The following is a 19252-nucleotide window of genomic DNA, read 5'->3' as shown; positions in this document are numbered from 1 at the left end:
TGTGATGGTCAGGTTTTTTTGTTTTTGTTTTTTCATATTTATTGACTTAGTAGATGGTGTTAGAAATTCAAGGTTATAGATTCAATCAAACCTGGGTCCATTAGTTCTCCCTTTTTAATGGTTATTAATTACAAATTGATTATCCATTATTGGAATGAGCTATATGCTTTAGTTGTGGATTTTCAGATTGATATTTGTAATCATAGAGTAGAATCTTTTGTGGTAATATTTTAGCAGTCATCTTGTATAACTTTTAAACCTATGCAGAAAGTGTATCTCCATATTTTCTGAATTGTCATCATCTTTATCAGGAAGTAACACATGGGTTTATGGGTTAGGTATCTTACCTTTTTTTCTTCCGCGCTAAGTCTGTTTTTTATTGTATAGATAAAACACTGTTCTTTAAATTCTCTAGCCCTGAGGTTATTATTTATCTTTAATTGGGTTGGAATTGGTTTTCCTGAAGACCAAGAAGTTTAAGTATTTCATTAATGTTACAATCTTAAAAACAACACATTCTCTTTAAGGCTGCTGTTATTAACTTATCACTAACTAGTTTCCTTTTTTAGCATCCTTGGTGTTCTGAGAGAATATATTCTCCCTAAAGCAAATCAGATACTAAGAAGTAGAAATAATAGTAGAAAGAGTAGTCCTATCCATGTTTGGGCTTAAAGCCATCCATCTTTAAAATCCTGTGTCTGGACCAGTTTCATAATCCACAAGACGAAGACATTTATATATTAATTTTCCCTCCCATATATATTCTCTGGACTGTGTAGATTATTGTTATTGTATATTCCCACAATAATAACCTGATTTTCTCCCAAGTGTTCTTCAACTGGATTCTGCTTTCAGGTTTGTAGATTTTGGTATCCTTACATATAATGTTGCTATCAATCTTTATCATTAGAAATTTACTATTAGAAATTTTGCCTTTTGAAACAGATACATTCCTCCTTTGTAGTTTACCAGTTCCATCCCACTAAGAATCAAAAGAACTTCTGAAATCCAGAGAACCTCTGAAATGGTAGTTTCTTCTTCTTGGTAACATATACACTTCATTTTAGACCCTAAATGAAGGGGATTACTTGAGAATTACTCAACACCTCTTCCACTATGGTAATTTAGCCTCCTATAATATTATGCAATTCAGTATTTACTCTTTCTTTAAAAAGTCTGTTTAAGATTTTTATAATCAAGTTGGCTAGGCTTCTACTAATCTTTGGTCTTCAGGAAGCATAGTTCCTTCACAGAAGTCCATCATTCTGGTGTCATAAACCATAGTCTAGAATAACCAGTCTCAGTGTCATCTGTATAGTCAGCTGTTCCCTTGCCCTACTTCCTCTTTCAAAGTTAACTACTTTCTACTGGCACAGATAGAAAAGCACATGACCCCTAAATCTTGCATTTTTACTCAGAGCTCCTATAGTTCTTTTCAGGTTGCTTTTGTTATTTCCCATTCTCTCGGGCCACACAAGTGAAGCCAGTAGCAATTGGTGTTTTTATTAGTTTCTTGTCACATCTTGGGTATTTTTCAACAGCACTTCCTAATCTCTGTTACTTGGTTGGGTTTATTTATGGCCATTCTGTATTCTTTGGGAGGAAGTTATCAACCACCCTGATTGATGTTTTTGCCACTCTTCCATTCCCTAACTGCCTGAAGTTTAGTTGCTGTTCTTACTGCTCATTCTGAGCTACACTAAAAATCACTAGTGCCTTCCTAATTGCTTTTGCAATGTTTGTTATCCTTGACTACCGTTTTTGACACCCTGCCTCTCTTGCCCTGAGTAGCATTGTACTGACTGGCTTGTTCTTATTTCTCTGATGAATGTTTCTCAACCTTCTGTTATTCTTTTTTCTAACACATGTCATTTTGTAGATAATTCACAGTCTTCTGCATTAATGCCTGACCTTCAAAGTTCCAGTTGTATTAAATACTTAACTGATTATTGTATTACTTCCATTTGACTCAGCTGCTCGCACCTCAAACTTATCTAAAATTTAACTCACCTTTTTTGCAAGATTAACTGTTTTCCTTGACCTTACAATTTTTCTCTCAATGGTTAACATTTTTTTCAGGTACTTGAAAATAAACAGCTTTGATTCTTTCCCTGTCTGCTTCCTACTATAGTCTATTCCATACGTTCAGAAAATCACCAGATCTTGTTGGTTTTTTGTAAAAGCTTTTGTATCCATTTCTGCCAACCTAGCTCAGGTGGTTCTTACTTCTAATCTAGATTATTGCAGTAGCCTCAGAACCCTTTTTCCTATCTCCAGCCTTTGGCCCTTGAGGTCTGTCAGTACAAAATATTCATCCTAGAATACATTTTATTATGCTAATAAATCCATGCTGAAAACCCTTCAGTGAACCTTCTTCACTATCTACAATAAAAAGCTCAGACTCGTATGTCTGTGTATGTGTGTGTGTGGTTTTTTTTTTTTTGGGACATGCTGAGGGGCTTGCGGATCTTACCCCAGCCAGGGATTTGAACTCGGGCCCCGGCAGTGAAAGCACTGGGTCCTAACCCCTGGACTGCCAGGGAATTCCCTCCTATATCGCATTTTAAAATCCCTCTGTGGGACTTCCCTGGTGGTCCAGTGGTTAAGACTCTGTGCTGTCCATGCAAGGGGTGCCACTTTGATCCCCTGGTCGGGGAACTGAGAATCTCACATGCCTCAAGGCCAAAAAAAAAAAAAAAGCCCTCTGTGATCTGACTGCCACTTATCTTTCCGATGTTTTTCATGAGCCCTTATGTTCAGCAATGTCACTGGGAAAAACAGTTCTTATGTTCTACCCTGACTCACTGTTTTATCCATTTTAAAGCCTTTCTCATCTTCTTGTCCTTGAGGTTGCCCAGGCTAGTTCTTGTGCTACCCACTTATGATCACTATAGGCATTTCTGTACATGCAACAATATTCTTTGTTTTCTTACCTCTTCCATGTATATGGGCATTTTACTTTGTATTCTCCACAACACTAATTGCCTTTCCAGCATATTTTCCTGCATGTAATTTTTAGGAAACTGTTCTGCATATTTTTAGGAAATCATTTGAGTAAATGAAATTTTTAACGGCTTTATTGAGATCAAATTTACACACAATTAAATGAATTTTAGTATCTTTACAATTTAATTTGAAACATTTCCATCACTTTGTGCCAATTTACAGTCACTCACTGTTCTTACCCACAGCCCTAGGCAACCACTAATCTCCCTTCTGCCTCTATATATTTGCCTCATATATATTTGTATACACATCATACAGTATGTGTCTTTTGTATCTGCCTTTTTTTCACTGAGCATAATGATTTTGAGGTTTGTGTTGTAGCACGTATAATAGAGTTCCTTTTTATTGCTGAATTCCTGTATGACTATAAGGATTAAATTAGTTTTGATGTTATCACTCAGAATGGCACAGTGGAGTAGTTTGGTATATCTTTGGCACTGGATTATAATTTTCTGTTGTTTCCCTTGAAAGCTTTCCCTATAAGTTGTCCATCAGCAAATACCCTAAATAAACATCCCATATTGTCTAGTTTTTCTTTTTAGCCTTACATTTGTTTTCCCCATCTCTACTATAGGGCCATGTTCATGAGTGGACTAAGTGAAAGCAAACAGACACACATACACCTGAGGAATGTGGATTCAGCCACCTTACAGATAATAATAACGTACGCATACACGGGTAACCTGGCAATAAATGACAGCACTGTAGAACAACTTTACGAAACAGCTTGCTTCCTGCAGGTAAGCAGTTTTTTCAGTCTTACAGCTATGTAATTTTATTGCAGATTTTAGAAGGTAAAACTCTTTTTAAAATACGTAAGGGAAAAACAGTAGGATTTGATCAGCTAATAAACTTAGTTTTATGATGGGAACTTGACTAAAAAGATAGGTGAAAATTTCATATTAGTTTCATAGTCTGCCTAATATACCACAGGATTTAGATTTCAAGTAAAAGAAATTTTTAACAGCATTTGTTAAATTTAAGTGCTTCAGTTTTTTGGCTAGAAGCTTAGATGTGCTAATTTTTGATGGTTTTTTCACAGAAAATGTCAAGATTCTTATGGAAGTTATCAAACATAAATGTTCATAATAGCCATGAGACCTTACTGAGCTATTAAGGAAAATTATTTAAACTAAAATAAAAAGTGATGATTGATATATTTACATATGATAAGCTATTTCACTGTGTTTCCCCTTCAACTTTTTTTCTTTTTTGGCTGTGCCGCGTGGCTTGCAGGATCTTAGTTCCCCGACCAGGGATTGAACCTGGGGCCCCTGCAGTAGAAGTGCAGAATCTCAACCACTGAACCACCAGGGAATGCCCCCCCCTTCAACATTTAACTTTAAGAGGAATATAAAAATATTTTCCTCATTTTTTCCAAAGGGAGAAATAAAGTTTCTCCAAAGGGAGAAACTTTAAAGGTTAAATTCTGGGAGTACAGTTCATGATACCTAGTAGGTACTTGATAAATGTGTGCTGAATAAATGTGAATGATGCCGGTCGAATGCCAGTTTCTGGGTGTAACTCTGGGAACCAGAACTCAGTCTGTCCATGCCTTAAGTACCTGTCTTCCTTTTTAGTTCTGTATTCTTCCCCCCCCCCACCCATAAACTGTGCAGTGTCCTACTATACCTATAACTCTGGGGACACTGAAGTCATGGTAGCTTCCTGGTGCTTTAGAACGGAAGACATTCACATCCTAAATCCAAACCTAAAAGGGAGAAATGCCTACTGTAAGAACTGTCTTTCTTCCATAGCTTATATGTTTTCATTACCTTTTTAAATTTTTTAGCAATTCTAAAAGCAAGTTTTTTTAGAATTGCTAAAAAATTGAGGAATTTTAAGAAATTTGGATTCCAGAACATTGTTATTATAGTGATACCTTTCCTTATAATTTTTTTCTATCATGTTAATGAAACCTATAGGCATATGCTTGGCCAAATGCAAAACAGCACTCTGCCTCTGGGAGTAAGTTGCCCTGGCAAGCCTGGGAATGTGGCATTTTATGACTACCAACATGGCTTTTACTATTAACCACATGAAATGATGTTTTTATATGCCAGGTTCTGTACTAATGCTTTATATAGGTTCTCATCTAATTCTTAAAATAATCACTTGTAAGGAAGGATTTCCCCATCCTACACAGGAGAAAGCTGAGGCTTAGAGAAGTAAAGCTACTTGTCTGATATTGTACAAGTGTTGACTGGCCAATCCAGGTTTTGAATCCAAGCAACCTGGCTTCTTATCACAAACTGCTTCTAGTCAATCACTGTGTCGTTGAATAAGTATAGTAGGTAGCACTTCTGACTCAAGATCTACTGTTTCTTAAGAAACAACAAATCTAGGAAAGTTAGAGTGGCTAAGATGGGTCGTTTAAATATAGGTAATTTGTAATTGCACATGAATATATTCTTTTGATTGGTTATCCTACTGCTCCATGTAAGAAAGGCAAATAATAACTACTGTTAGGCATTGTGTATGATTTTCTGCTTCTATATGACTGTCTTGTCCATGTTAAGAAAACCAGATTCCAGCTTCTCAACAGTAATCATTTCCTATACTGATTTACATTGTTTTCATTTGGTTCTCTCAATTACATATTTTGCTAGGCTTTAAAAAATACATAACTTATGCATGAATTAATTTCTTTCCCTTTCCCTTTAAGGCTGTTTAGGTTTTTAAGAGCCTATATAATGTTATACTACTGACTCCTAAATAGGGCAGTTAAGTAGGCCACTGGACAGGAAGACGAAATGCAAAACTATGCATAGTCTTCTAATTTTATTATTACTGGAAGATTATCTCTTAGCCCAAACATGTGTAGCTAAAAATAAAAACTATAGTATAGGGATCTGATTAATATACCTGTGTGTTACATAAAAATAAAATTTGTCTAGCCTGCCTTTATCAGCCTTTTTTTTCCCTTCTATTTTAGGTAGAAGATGTGTTACAACGTTGTCGAGAATATTTAATTAAAAAGATAAATGCAGAGAACTGTGTGCGATTGTTGAGTTTTGCTGATCTGTTCAGTTGTGAGGAATTAAAACAAAGTGCTAAAAGGATGGTGGAGCACAAGTTCACTGCTGTGTATCACCAGGAAGCTTTCATGCAGCTGTCACATGACTTACTGATAGACATTCTCAGTAGTGACAATTTGAACGTAGAAAAGGAGGAGACAGTTCGTGAAGCTGCTATGCTGTGGCTAGAGTACAACACAGAATCACGATCCCAGTATTTGTCTTCAGTTCTTAGCCAAATCAGAATTGATGCACTTTCAGAAGTAACACAGAGAGCTTGGTTTCAAGGTCTGCCACCCAATGATAAGTCTGTAGTTGTTCAAGGTCTGTATAAGTCCATGCCCAAGTTTTTCAAACCAAGACTTGGAATGACTAAAGAAGAGATGATGATTTTCATTGAAGCATCTTCAGAAAATCCTTGTAGTCTTTACTCTTCTGTCTGTTACAGCCCCCAAGCAGAAAAAGTTTACAAGCTATGCAGCCCACCAGCTGATTTACATAAGGTTGGGACCGTTGTAACTCCCGATAATGACATCTATATAGCAGGTGGTCAAGTTCCTCTGAAAAATACAAAAACAAATCACAGTAAAACAAGCAAACTTCAGACTGCCTTTAGAACTGTGAATTGCTTTTACTGGTTTGATGCACAGCAAAATACCTGGTTTCCAAAGACCCCGATGCTTTTTGTCCGCGTAAAGCCATCTTTGGTTTGCTGTGAAGGCTATATCTATGCAATTGGAGGAGATAGTGTAGGTGGAGAACTTAACCGGAGGACCGTAGAAAGATATGACACTGAGAAAGATGAATGGACAATGGTAAGCCCTTTGCCTTGTGCTTGGCAGTGGAGTGCAGCAGTTGTGGTTCATGACTGCATTTACGTGATGACACTGAACCTCATGTATTGTTATTTTCCAAGGTCTGATTCATGGGTAGAAATGGCCATGAGACAGACTAGCAGGTCTTTTGCTTCAGCTGCAGCTTTCGGTGATAAAATTTTCTATATTGGAGGGTTGCACATTGCTACCAATTCTGGCATAAGACTCCCCTCTGGCACTGTAGATGGGTCTTCAGTAACTGTGGAAATCTATGATGTGAATAAAAATGAGTGGAAAATGGCAGCCAACATCCCTGCTAAGAGGTACTCAGATCCCTGTGTTAGAGCTGTTGTGATCTCAAATTCTCTATGTGTGTTTATGCGAGAAACCCACTTAAATGAGAGAGCTAAATATGTCACTTACCAATATGATCTGGAACTTGACCGGTGGTCTCTGCGGCAGCATATATCTGAACGTGTACTGTGGGACTTAGGGAGAGATTTTCGATGCACTGTGGGGAAACTTTATCCATCCTGCCTTGAAGAATCTCCATGGAAACCACCAACTTATCTTTTTTCACCGGATGGAACAGAGGAGTTTGAACTGGATGGAGAAATGGTTGCACTACCATCTGTATAGTCAGGAGTTCAGGGAGTGCACGCCTGATCTATTTGCTTTGTCATTTTCTTTGCTAAATGAGAGAGGCTATGAAAGGACTGAATATGAGTACATAAAAATCTATCTTTGATAAATTTTATTTTTATGCCCTACTTAATATTTGCATCAGTATAATATATATCAGTGAGTCTTAAGAAAGATATGCTTCCATAATATGAAATAGATTATCCAATAATTGAGAAACTTTTATGTGTATCATGAGCATAAAAATCTGGATTATCTAACATTGTTAGCCCTGTGTATGTACAGTTCCAAAAGTTCTCTTATTAAAGTAGTTTCCTGTTCCTAGTGTGGTATATCGCAAATTATGCTGAGGTTATTTTATTATATGTATTTCATTCCTGTGCTTCTGTTCTGAAGTCCTGGAATAGTTTTTTTCGGTGTAGTTAATTGAGCTGCACTTAACACAAATGTCCATGTTGGTATTAGAAATGTCTAAATCCTATAGTTGAGGAAGATCTTCCATTTTATGGTATTGCACAGGGAAAGTATGACTGCAGGATCAGTCTAACTATTAGGTGCATGTATTCTCTTTTCACTAACTTATACTTGTCTATCTAGAATACAGGTCTTCCAATCAGCTGGTCATTTACCAGGTGTGGACTTAAGTTGCTGGGCTTGCAATAAGAATTGCTAGTCCCTCATTGTGCGGGTCTGTGTGGAGCTTTAATCAGTAAATGCCTCCACTTTCTGTATTACATTAACATTGGCTCATGCATATAACTACCTGCTGCTGTCGTATTTCTCCATCTTAAAGATTTAGAGTGGGTTAACCAGGTCATTACATCTTAATTTAATAACAAACATTACTGTAGAGTGATTGTGTATAGATATTCGTTAGCTGTCAGGGTGTGTTTTTTTTTAACCTGTTGTGTGTGGGGGGTAGGATTAGAAAGGTGAACTGTTCAGGAATTCTCTGCACTAGCGGTGCAGAAGAGCAGATAACTAGTGCTGCTCTGGCATTAATCCCAGGAACCACTAGCAGTAGCGGGGTGCCGCCAATCTAACATGAGCACAGGTGCTTCATGACAAACATTACTAGCATGTTCAACTGCATAATGTTCTGGCACTGTATTTTGAATGACATTAATTTATTAAATAAATTGTATATATTCAATATCTGTTTTTCTTTTGTGATGCTTTTAGTTGTGCTTTTAGTTTTAGTTTTACGGAGTCAGCTTAGTTTGTGACAGGTGATTTCTTCAGAATTTTGTTGATTATATGATATTTGTCTGATTTGAGCCTTACTGTAGGAACACAAATTACATAAAAAGTAAGAGGCAAACCAGAGCCTAATGTTACAAAAAAAAAAGATTTTTAGTTATTTGAATGGGCCTTGTCCTCTTTCACATACGGTTTTTTCTGCCTCAAACACTCTTCCCCTTTGACTGGTTAGCTCTCAAGTGATTATACATCCTAGTTTGTGCCTGTTTTCCCTTTCACTTTGAAAAGTGTCCCTGTTTGGATAGTAAATGATATGGTAACCCTGGTTGAATTCAGTTTACACTTCAGGTAACTTCCTCCAACTGGCTTAAAAAAAAAAATTCTATTGATACTACCATGAGTTCCCTTTGTTTAACTCTCAACTGTGGGATTTCCCTGGTGGCCCAGTGGTTAAGACTCTGTGCTCCCAATGCAGGGGGCCTGGGTTCCATCCCTGGTCAGGGAACTAGATCCTGCATGCTGCAACTTAAAAAAAAAAAAAAAAGATCCTGCAAGCCACAACTAAGACCCGGTGCAGCCAAATAAATAATTTTTGAAAAAAAAAAAAAAAAAAAGAATAAATCTCAATTGTACCCCATATTACCCAATACTCGTTAAACTATCTTATACTTATCGATTGTTTTCACCACTGCCGTGAGGGCAAGGGCTTGTGCCTACCCTATTTCTGCATCCTCAACATCTAATAATGCGTGGCACATAGGCATGCAATAAAACCTGTATAAAGGCATGCATAGGTCACAAGGGGAATCTGAATTACAGTAAATCATTCAGACTACTATTTTGGAATTGCAGTAATTATTGGAGTATCTGACAGTATGGAAAAGGATTTGTCAGTAGATTAACATCAAATGAGCTGGCATTAAAAACAAAATTTCCAGGGCTTCCCTGGTGGCACAGTGGTTAAGAATCTACCTGCCAATGCAGGGGACACGGGTTCGGTCGCTGGTCTGGGAAGATCTGACATGCCGCAGAGCAACTAAGCCCGTGTGCCACAACTACTGAGCCTGCGCTCTAGCGCCTGTGACCCACAGCTACTGAAGCCTGCAAGCCACAGCTACTGAAGCCTGCATGCCACAACTGCTGAAGCCCGCGAGCCACAACTACTGAAGCCCGTGCACCTAGAGCCCGTGCTCTGCAACAAGAGAAGCCACCACAATGAGAAGCCCACGCACCTCAACCAAGAGTAGCCCCCATTCACCACAACTAGAGAAAGCCCGCATGCAGCAACGAAGACCCAATGCAGCCAAAAATAATAAATAAAATAAAAATTAAAACACAAACTTTCCAAAACAAACAAACAACAAAAACCCCCACAAACTTTCCAACAATACAAAAAGGATTTAACCAAGTGGGGTTTATCTCAGGAATGAAAGGTTGGTTTAACATCTGAAAATCACATAATATATTAACAGAATAAAAGAGAAAAATCATATCATTTCAATAAACACAGAAAAATTATTTGACAAAATCCAAGGACCATTTGTGATATATATATATTCATAGAAGTACTAGAAGAAACATGGATTAATTCCTCTATAATGAGTAGGGAAAACTTTCCTAATAATAGCTCAAATTCCAGAAGTAATAAGACAAAATGTAATTTCACATACAAAAAAATAAAAGTTTGGTATAGAGTAAGACACCTAGGCAAGACACCATAGGCAAAGTAAGAAGACAACAATACAGGAAAAAAATTTCAAGTGGTAGTATCTCTAATATCTTTAAAGAGCATATAAAAATAAAAAGGCCAAGATCTCTAAGAAATTGAGCTTCTGAGGTGAAAAATAAACCATATAATATATGCTAAGAGAAACACACAATAAAACCAACACTGAGATACTATTTATCATGTATTGGCAAAAATCCAAAAGTTTGAATACTGTTGGTGGAGAAACAAGCACACCCATACATTCCTGATAGTCCTGCAAAATATGGTAGCTGTGGGAGATTTGACAATACTGGTAAAATAACCCTTTGATCACAATCCTGTATCTAGGGATCTCTCCCAAAGATAAACTGGCAAAAGTATTTTTTAAATGTATGCACAGGTCTGTTATTCCTTACAACAGTATTTGTAATAGCAAAAAGGCCAGAAACAACACAAAATCCATCAGCAGTTGGTTAAATCAGGATTGGTTAAATAATGTCAGATCCATAAAGTAGATCTCCAGAATATATCATTAAAGGGCAAAGTGGAGAAAAGTGTGTATATACAGTAAAATGTACATTATTTACAAAATTTGCTATGTGTTTAAGCTAAAAAGATAAATATAAACATTTTTAAATGGTTAACTAGAGGGAAAGGAAAAGAACAGTATGAGGGTTAAAAAGAGAAGTCTTCTTTGAACATACCTTGTTTTATAAATTTGACTTTGGAATTATGTAAATATTTTACATAATTATAAAACAAAATTAAAATTAAAGATTTTAAGATGAAGCAAAAGAATCTAAATTAGTATATGGGGGTGGCATAACCCCACAAAAAGGAAGTTTCAATCAACTTAAAACAGTAATTTGTGCATCCCTAGTGGAATAAACCCTAAGGAAAAAAAAGGAAAAAAAAACTTTAACTTTTTTTAGTCACATTATTAGTGGTAGTGTTGGTGTTAGTATTCTAATACTATTGTGTGTGTATTGTGGTTAAAGCAAATGAGTAATAATATAACCTGTTATTACTAGAATCTTCTTAGAACTGGAATTCCCTGCAGAGGAGAAAGGAAGAGTAGAAGAGGATAAGTAAAACCCTGATAAAACCCTATACAAATTCATAATACATTAAAAATTTTTTTTTTCTCCTTTCTGTTGAACAGGCCTCAAAACAGTCACCAATCCTATGGCAGTGAGCATCCTAGCCCATGGACGGTAGTCTTGAAATAATACTTCCCACTAAAGGAAACAACGATTCTTGACAAAAAAAAAAAAAAGGCTAATTCCAGATGTGAGACAAGAAATGTACAAAGGAGGCTATGAGTTAGAGATAAGATGGCAGAGTAGAAGGACTTGAGCTCACCTCCTCTCATGAAAAACACCAAAATCACAACTAACTGCTGAACAACCATCAACAAAAAAGACTCGAACCTACTAAAAGTGATAGTCTACATCCAAAGACAAAAAGAAGCCATGATGATATGGTAGGAGGGGTGCTTTCATGATATAATCAAATCCCATACCTGCCAGGTGGGCAACCCACAACCTGGAAAATAATTATATTGCAGACAGAGTTTCTCCCACAAGAGTGCAAGTTCTGAGCCCCACATCAGGCTTCTCAGCCTGGGGGTCTTGCATCAGGAGGAGGAGCCCCCAGAGCATTTGGCTTTGAAGGCCAGCAGGGCTTGAGTGCCTGAGCTCCACAGGACTGGGGGAAACAGAGGCTCCACTCTTAGAGGACACACACAAGGTTTCACATGCACTGGGAGCTTGGGCCAGACCTACCTGTGGGTCTTGGAGGGTCTCCTGGGGGAGGCAGAGGTCAGCCGTGGCACACGGTGGGGGCAAGGACACTGGTGGTGGAGGCCCCAGTGAATATTCATTGGCATGAGCTCTCCTGGAGGTCACCAGTTTGGTACTGAGACCTGGCCCCATCCAATAGCCTGCAGTCTCCAGTGCTGGGACACCTCAGGCCAAACAACCAACTGAGTGGGAACACAGCCCCACCCATCAGCAGACAGGCTGCCTAAAGTAGTCCTGATCCCACAGTTGCCTCTACACATATCCCTTGACACGGCCCTACCCACAAGAGGCAGGACACCCAGCTCCACGCACCAGTGGCCACAAACACAGAAAGTTAGACAAAAAGAGTCGGCAGAGAAATATGTTGCAGACAAAGGAACAAGATAAAACTCCAAAAGACCAACTAAATGAAGTGGAGATAGGCAATCTTCCTGAAAAAGAATTCAGAGTAATGATAGTAAAGATGATCCAAGATCTCAGAAAAAGAATGGAGGCATAGACCAAGAAGATACATGAAATGTTTTACAAATAGCTAGAAGATGTAAAGAACAAACAAACAGATGAACAATACAATAACCAAAATGAAAAATACACAAGAAGGAGTTAATAGCAGAATAAATGAGGCAGAAGAACGAATAAGTGAGCTGGAAGACAGATTGGTGGAAATCACTGCTGTGGAGCAGAAGAAAAAAGAATGAAAAGAAATAAGGACAGTCTAAGAGATCTCTGGGACAACATCAAATACACCAACGTTTGCATTGTAGGGGTCCCAGAAGGAGAAGAGAGAGAAAACGGGCCTGAGAAAATATTCGAAAAGATAATAGCCGAAAAGTTCCCTAACATGGAAAAAGAAACACTCAAGTGCAGGAAGCGCAGTCCCACACAGGATAAAACCAAGGAGGAACACATCAAGACACATATTAATCAAATTCACAAAAGTTAAAAACAAAGAGAAAATATTAAAAGGAACAAGAGAAAAGCAGTAAATAACATACAAGGGAATCCCCAAGAGGTTATCGGCTGATTTCTCAGCAGAAACCCTGCAGGTCAGAAGGTAATGGCATGACATATTTAAAGAGAAGAAAGAGAAAAACCTACAACCAAGAATATGCTACCCAGCAAGGCTCTTGTTCAGAGTTGATGGACAAGTCAAAAGCTTTACAGGCAACCAAAAGCTAAGAGAATTCAGCATGACCAGACCAGCTTTGCAACAAATGCTAAAGGAACTTCTCTAGATGGAAAAGAAAGGCCACAGCTAGAAACAAGAAAATTATGAATGGGAAAGCTCACCAGTAAAGGCAAACATACAGCAAGGTAGGAAATCATCCACACACAAATACGATATCAAAACCAGCAACTGTGAGAAAGGAGAGTACAAATGCAGGATATTGGAAATGCATTTGAAATTAAGAGACTAGCAACTTAACACAATCTTGTATATATATAGACTGCTATATCAAAACATCATGGTAACCACAAACCAAAAATCTACAATACATACACACACACACAAAAGAAAAAGCAATCCAAACACAACACTAAAGATAGCCATCAAATCACAAAAGAAGAGAACAAAAGAGAAGGGGAAGAAAAAAAGACCTACAAAAAAAATCATAACAATTAAAATGGCAATGGGAACATAATATCAATAATTACCTTAAATGTAACAGACTAAATACTCCAATCAAGTCATAGACTGGCTGAATGGATACAAAAGGAGGACCTGTATACATGCTGTCTACAAGAGACCCATTTCAGATGTAGGGACAAACACAGGCAAAGTGAGGGGATGGAAAAAGGAATTCCATGCAAATGGAAATAAAAAGAAAGGTTGAGTAGTAATACCCATATCAGACAAAATAGACTTTAAAATAAAGATTGTTACAAGAGACAAAGAAGGACACTCCATAATGATCAAGGGATCAATCCAAGAAGAAGATATAACAATTGTAAACATATATGCACCCAATGGACTTCCCTGGTGGCGCAGTGGTTGAAAGTCCACCTGCCAGTGCAGGGTACATGGGTTCGAGACCTGGTCCGGGAAGATTCCACATGCTGTAGAGCAACTAAGCCCGTGCACCAAAACTACTGAGCCTGCGCTCTAGAGCCCGCAAGCCACAACTACTGAGCCCATGTGCCACAACTACTGAAGCCCACATGCCTAGAGCCCGTGCTCCGCAATGAGAAGCCACTGCAACGAGAAGCCCGCACACCGCAACGAAGAGTAGCCCCCGCTTGCCACAACTAGAGAAAAGCCTGGGGGCAGCAATGAAGACCCAACGCAGCCAAAAATAAACAAATTAACTAATTAAAAAAAAATATATATATATGCACCCAACATAGGAGAACCTCAATATATAAGGCAAATGCTAACAGGCCATAAAAGGAAAAAATCGACAGTAACACAATAACAGTGGGGGACTTTAACACCCCACTTTCATCAATGGACAGATCATCCAGACAGAAAATCACTAAGGAAACACAGGCTTTAAATGACACATTAGACCAGATGGACTTAATTGATAATTACAGAACATTCCATCCCAAAGCAGCAGAATACATATTTTTCTCAAGTGCACATGGAACATTCTCCAGGACAGATCACATGCTGCACCACAAAGCAAGACTCGGTAAATTTACAAAAATTGAAATCATATCAAGCATCTTTTCTGACCACTATGCACTATGAGATTAGAAATCAATTATAAGAATAAAACTGTAAAAAACACAAGCACATGGAAGCTAAACAATATGTTACTAATCAACCAAGGGATCACAGAAGAAATCAAAGAGGTAATCAAAAAATACCTAGAGACAAATGAAAATGAACACAGTGAGCCAACATCTATGGGATGCAGCAAGGGCAGTCCTCAGAGGGAATTTTACAGCAATACAATCTTACCTCAGGAAACAAGAAACATCTCAAATTAACAACCTAAAATTACACCTAAAGCAACTAGAGAAAGAAAAACAAACAAAACCCAAAGTTAGTAGAAGGAAAGAAATCATAAAGATCAGAGCAAAAATAAAGGAAATAGAAACAAAGAAAAATATAGAAAACATCAATAAACGAAAAGCTGGTTCTTTGAAAAGATAAACAAAATTGATAAACCTTTAGCCAGAGGCATCAAGAAAAAAGGGAGAGATCTGAAATCAATAAAATTAAAAATAAAGAAGATATAACTGACACCACGGATATACAAAGGATCATAAGAAAGTACTACAAGCAACAATATGCCAGTAAAATGGACAACCTAGAGGAAATGGACAAATTCTTAGAAATGTATAACCTTCCAAACCTGAACCAGAAAGAAATAGAAAATATGAATAGACCAATCACAAGTACTGAAATTGAAACTGTGATTTAAAAACCTACAACAAACAAAAGTCCAAGACCAGATGGTTTCACAGACGAATTCTATCAAACATTTAGAGAAGAGTTAACACCTATCCTTCTGAAACTATTCTAAAAAACTGCAGAGGAAGGAACACTCCCAAACTCATTCTATGAGGCCACCATCACCCTGATTACAAAATGAGACAAAGATACCACAAAAAAAAGAAAATTATAGGCTAATGAACATAGATACAAAAATCCTCAACAAAATACTAGCAAACAGAATCCAACAACACATTAAAAGGATCATACAGCATGATCAAGTGGGATTTATCCCAGGGATGCAAAGGTTTTTTAATATCTGCATATCATTCAGTGTGATACAAATTTATCTTTTTTCAAAAAAAAGTCTTTTAATTGTTCAAAATAGCACAAAATGACATCACACTATGGTAATATTGAGTCACGGGGGTTACTCTACAATAGATGAACGGGCTTACAGTTTCCAGAAATGAGAGATCAAAGGGTGGTCGGGAATAGGGATGGGGGAAAACAATGAGACCAGGCAGTGGGCTCCAAGGTGACCAAACGTGACGTTTTCCACACATTAACAAATTGAAGAATAAAAAACATATGATCATCTCAATAGATGCAGAACAAGATTTTGATAAAATTCAACACTGATTTATGATAAAAAGTCTCCAGAAAGTGGGCATAGAGGGAACCTACCTCAACATAATAAAGGCCATATATGACAAGCTCACAGCTAACAACATACTCCCAGTGGTGAAAAGTTGAAAGCGTTTCCTCTAAGATCAGGAGCAAGACCAGGATGTCCATTCTTGCCACTCTTACTCAACATAGTTCTGGAAGTCCTAGCCATGGCAATCAGAGAAGAAAAAGAAAGAAAAGGAATACAAATTGGAAAAGAAGAAGTAAAACTGTCACTGTTTGCAGATGACAAGATACTATACACAGAAATCCTAAAGATGCTATACCAGAAAACTACTAGTGCTCATCAAAGAATCTGGTGAAGTCACCGGATACAAAATTAATACACAGAAATCTCTCGCATTTCTTTTTTTTTTTAACATTTATTATTTATTTGGCTGCAGCAGGTCTTAGTTGTAGGACGTGGGATCTTCATTGCAGCACGCGGGATGTTCACTGCAGCATGTGGGCTCTTTTAGTTGCAGCATGTGGGCTCTTTTAGTTGCAGCATGCCGGATCTAGTTCCCTGACCAGGGATCGAACCCAGGCCCCCTGCATTGGGAGCACAGTCTTAACCGCTGGACCACCAGGGAAGTCCCTCTTGCATTTCTATACAGTTAACAACAAAGGATAAGAAAGAGAAATTAAGGAAACAATCCCACTTACCATCACAAAGAATAAAATACTTAGGAATAAACCTACCTAAGGAGGCAAAAAACCTGTACTCGAAAACTATGAGACACTGATAAAAGCAATTGAAGATGACACAAACAGATGGAAAGATAGACCACATTCTTGGATTGGAAGAATCAATACGGTCAAAATGATTATACTACCCAAGGTAATCCAGATTCAATGCAATCCTTATCAAATACCAATGGCATTTTTCACTAGAACAAAAGTTTTTAATTTGTATGGAATCACAAAAGACCCTGAATAACCAAAGCAATCCTGAGAAAGAAAAACAGAACTGGAGGAATCAGGCTCCCTGACTTCAGACTATACTACAAAGCTACAGTAATAAAAACAGTATGGTATTGTCACAAAAAGAAAATATAGCTCAATGGGATAGGACAGAAAGCCCAGAAATAAACTCATGTACCTATGGTCAATCTATGACAAAGGAGGCAAGAATATACAATGGAGAAAAGACAATCACTTCAATAAGTGGTGCTGGGAAAACTGGAGAGCTACATGTAAAAGAATGAAATTAGAACATTCTCTAACACCATACACAAAAATAAACTCAAAATGGATTAAAGACTTAAATGTAAGACCGAATACTATTTAAAACTCTTAGAGGAAAACTTAGGGCACTCTTTGACATAAATTGCAGCAATATCTTTTTGGATCCACTTCCTAGAGTAATGAAAATAAAAACAAAAATAAACAAATGGGACCTAATTAAACTTAAAAGCTTCTGCACAGCAAAGGAAACTATAAATAAAATGAAAAGACAATCCTCAGAATGGGAGAAAATATTTGCAATGAACAATGCAACCAACAAGGGATTAATCTCCAACATATACAAACAGCTCAATATCAAAAAAAAAAACCCAATCAAAAAAAATGGACAGAAGATCTAAATAGACATTTCTCCAAAGAAGACATACAGATGGCCAAAATCACATGACAAGATGCTCAACATCCCTAATTATTAGAGAATGCAAATCAAAACTACAGTGAGGGCTTCCCTGGTGGCACAGTGGTTGAGAGTCCGTCTGCCGATGCAGGGGACACGGGTTCGTGCCCCGGTCCGGGAAGATCCCACAAGCCGTGGAGCGGCTAGGCCCGTGAGCCATGGCCACTGAGCCTGCACGTCCGGAGCCTGTGCTCCGCAACGGGAGAGGCCACAACAGTGAGAGGCCCACGTACCGCAAAAAAAAAAAAAAAAAAAAAAGAAAAACTACAGTGAGGTATCACTTCACACCGGTCAGAATGGCCATCATCAAAAAGTTTACAAACAATAAATGCTGGAGAGGGTGTGGAGAAGAGGGAACTCTCCTACACTGTTGGTGGGAATGTAAATTGGTACAACCACTATGGAGAACAGCATAGGGGTTCCTTAAAAAACTAAAAATAGAACTAGCATATATGATCCAGTAATCCCTCTCCTGGGCATATATCTGGAGTAAACCATAGTTACAAAAGATACATGCACCCCGATGTTTCACTGCAGCACTATTTACAATATCCAAGACATGGAAGCAACCTAAATGTCCATCAACACAGGAATGGATAAACCAGATGTGATACACACACACACACACACACACACACACACACACACACACACACAATGGAATATTACTCAGCCATAAAAAAGAATGAAATAACACCATTTGCAGCAACATGAATGGACCTAGAGATTATCATACTAAGTGAAGTCAGTCAAAGACAAATATCATATGATGTCACTTATATGTGGAATCTAAACAAATGATACAAATGAACTTATTTACAAAACAAAAACAGACCTACAGACTTCAAAAACAAACTTATGGTTACCAAAGGGGAAAGGTGGGAGGGGAGAGAGATAAATTAGGAGTTTGGGATTAACATATACACAGTACTATAAATAAAATAGATAAATCGGGCTTCCCTGGTGGCGCAGTGGTTGAGAGTCTGCCTGCCGATGTAGGGGACGCGGGTTTGTGTCCCGGTCTGGAAACATCCCACATGCCGCGGAGCGGCTAGGCCCGTGAGCCATGGCCAAAAATAAAAAATAAAAAGATAAATCAACAAGGACCTGCTGTATAGCACAGGGAACTTTACTCAATATTCTGTAATAACCTATATGGGAAAAGAATCTGAAAAAGAATGGAAATATGTATAACTGAATCACTTTTCTGTACACCTGAAACTAACACAACATTGTAAATCAACTATACTCCAATATAAAATAAAAATTAAATTAAAAAAATAACTTCAATTGCAAAAAAAGAAAGAAAGAAGAAATGTACAAGGAACCTAGAATATCTTATTATACCAGATATAAAGAGAGCTATCAG

At 37.7% G+C, this 19252-nt stretch overlaps 1 protein-coding gene across 7 annotated transcripts in view; it reads left to right on the top strand.

Annotated features, from left to right (window-relative positions):
* The window catches only part of KBTBD2 (kelch repeat and BTB domain containing 2), a 40521-nt gene extending 31926 nt beyond the window's left edge, over positions 1-8595 (top strand). For all 7 annotated transcript variants that reach the window (XM_079932364.1, XM_079932367.1, XM_079932361.1 and 4 more), the window contains 2 exons: positions 3581-3746; positions 5942-8595. In XM_079932364.1, the coding sequence (XP_079788490.1) occupies positions 3581-3746; positions 5942-7477 (1702 nt within the window). In that variant the 3' untranslated portion in view covers positions 7478-8595. The remainder of the gene's footprint in view (positions 1-3580; positions 3747-5941) is intronic.
* The last annotated feature ends 10657 nt before the right edge of the window (positions 8596-19252 follow it).

The sequence above is a fragment of the Stenella coeruleoalba genome, assembly GCF_951394435.1.
Source record: "Stenella coeruleoalba genome assembly, chromosome: 9".
NCBI classification, from domain to species: Eukaryota; Metazoa; Chordata; class Mammalia; order Artiodactyla; family Delphinidae; genus Stenella; species Stenella coeruleoalba.
The sequence above is the reverse complement of the archived record's forward strand: the minus strand, read 5'-3'. Positions and strand labels throughout refer to the sequence as shown.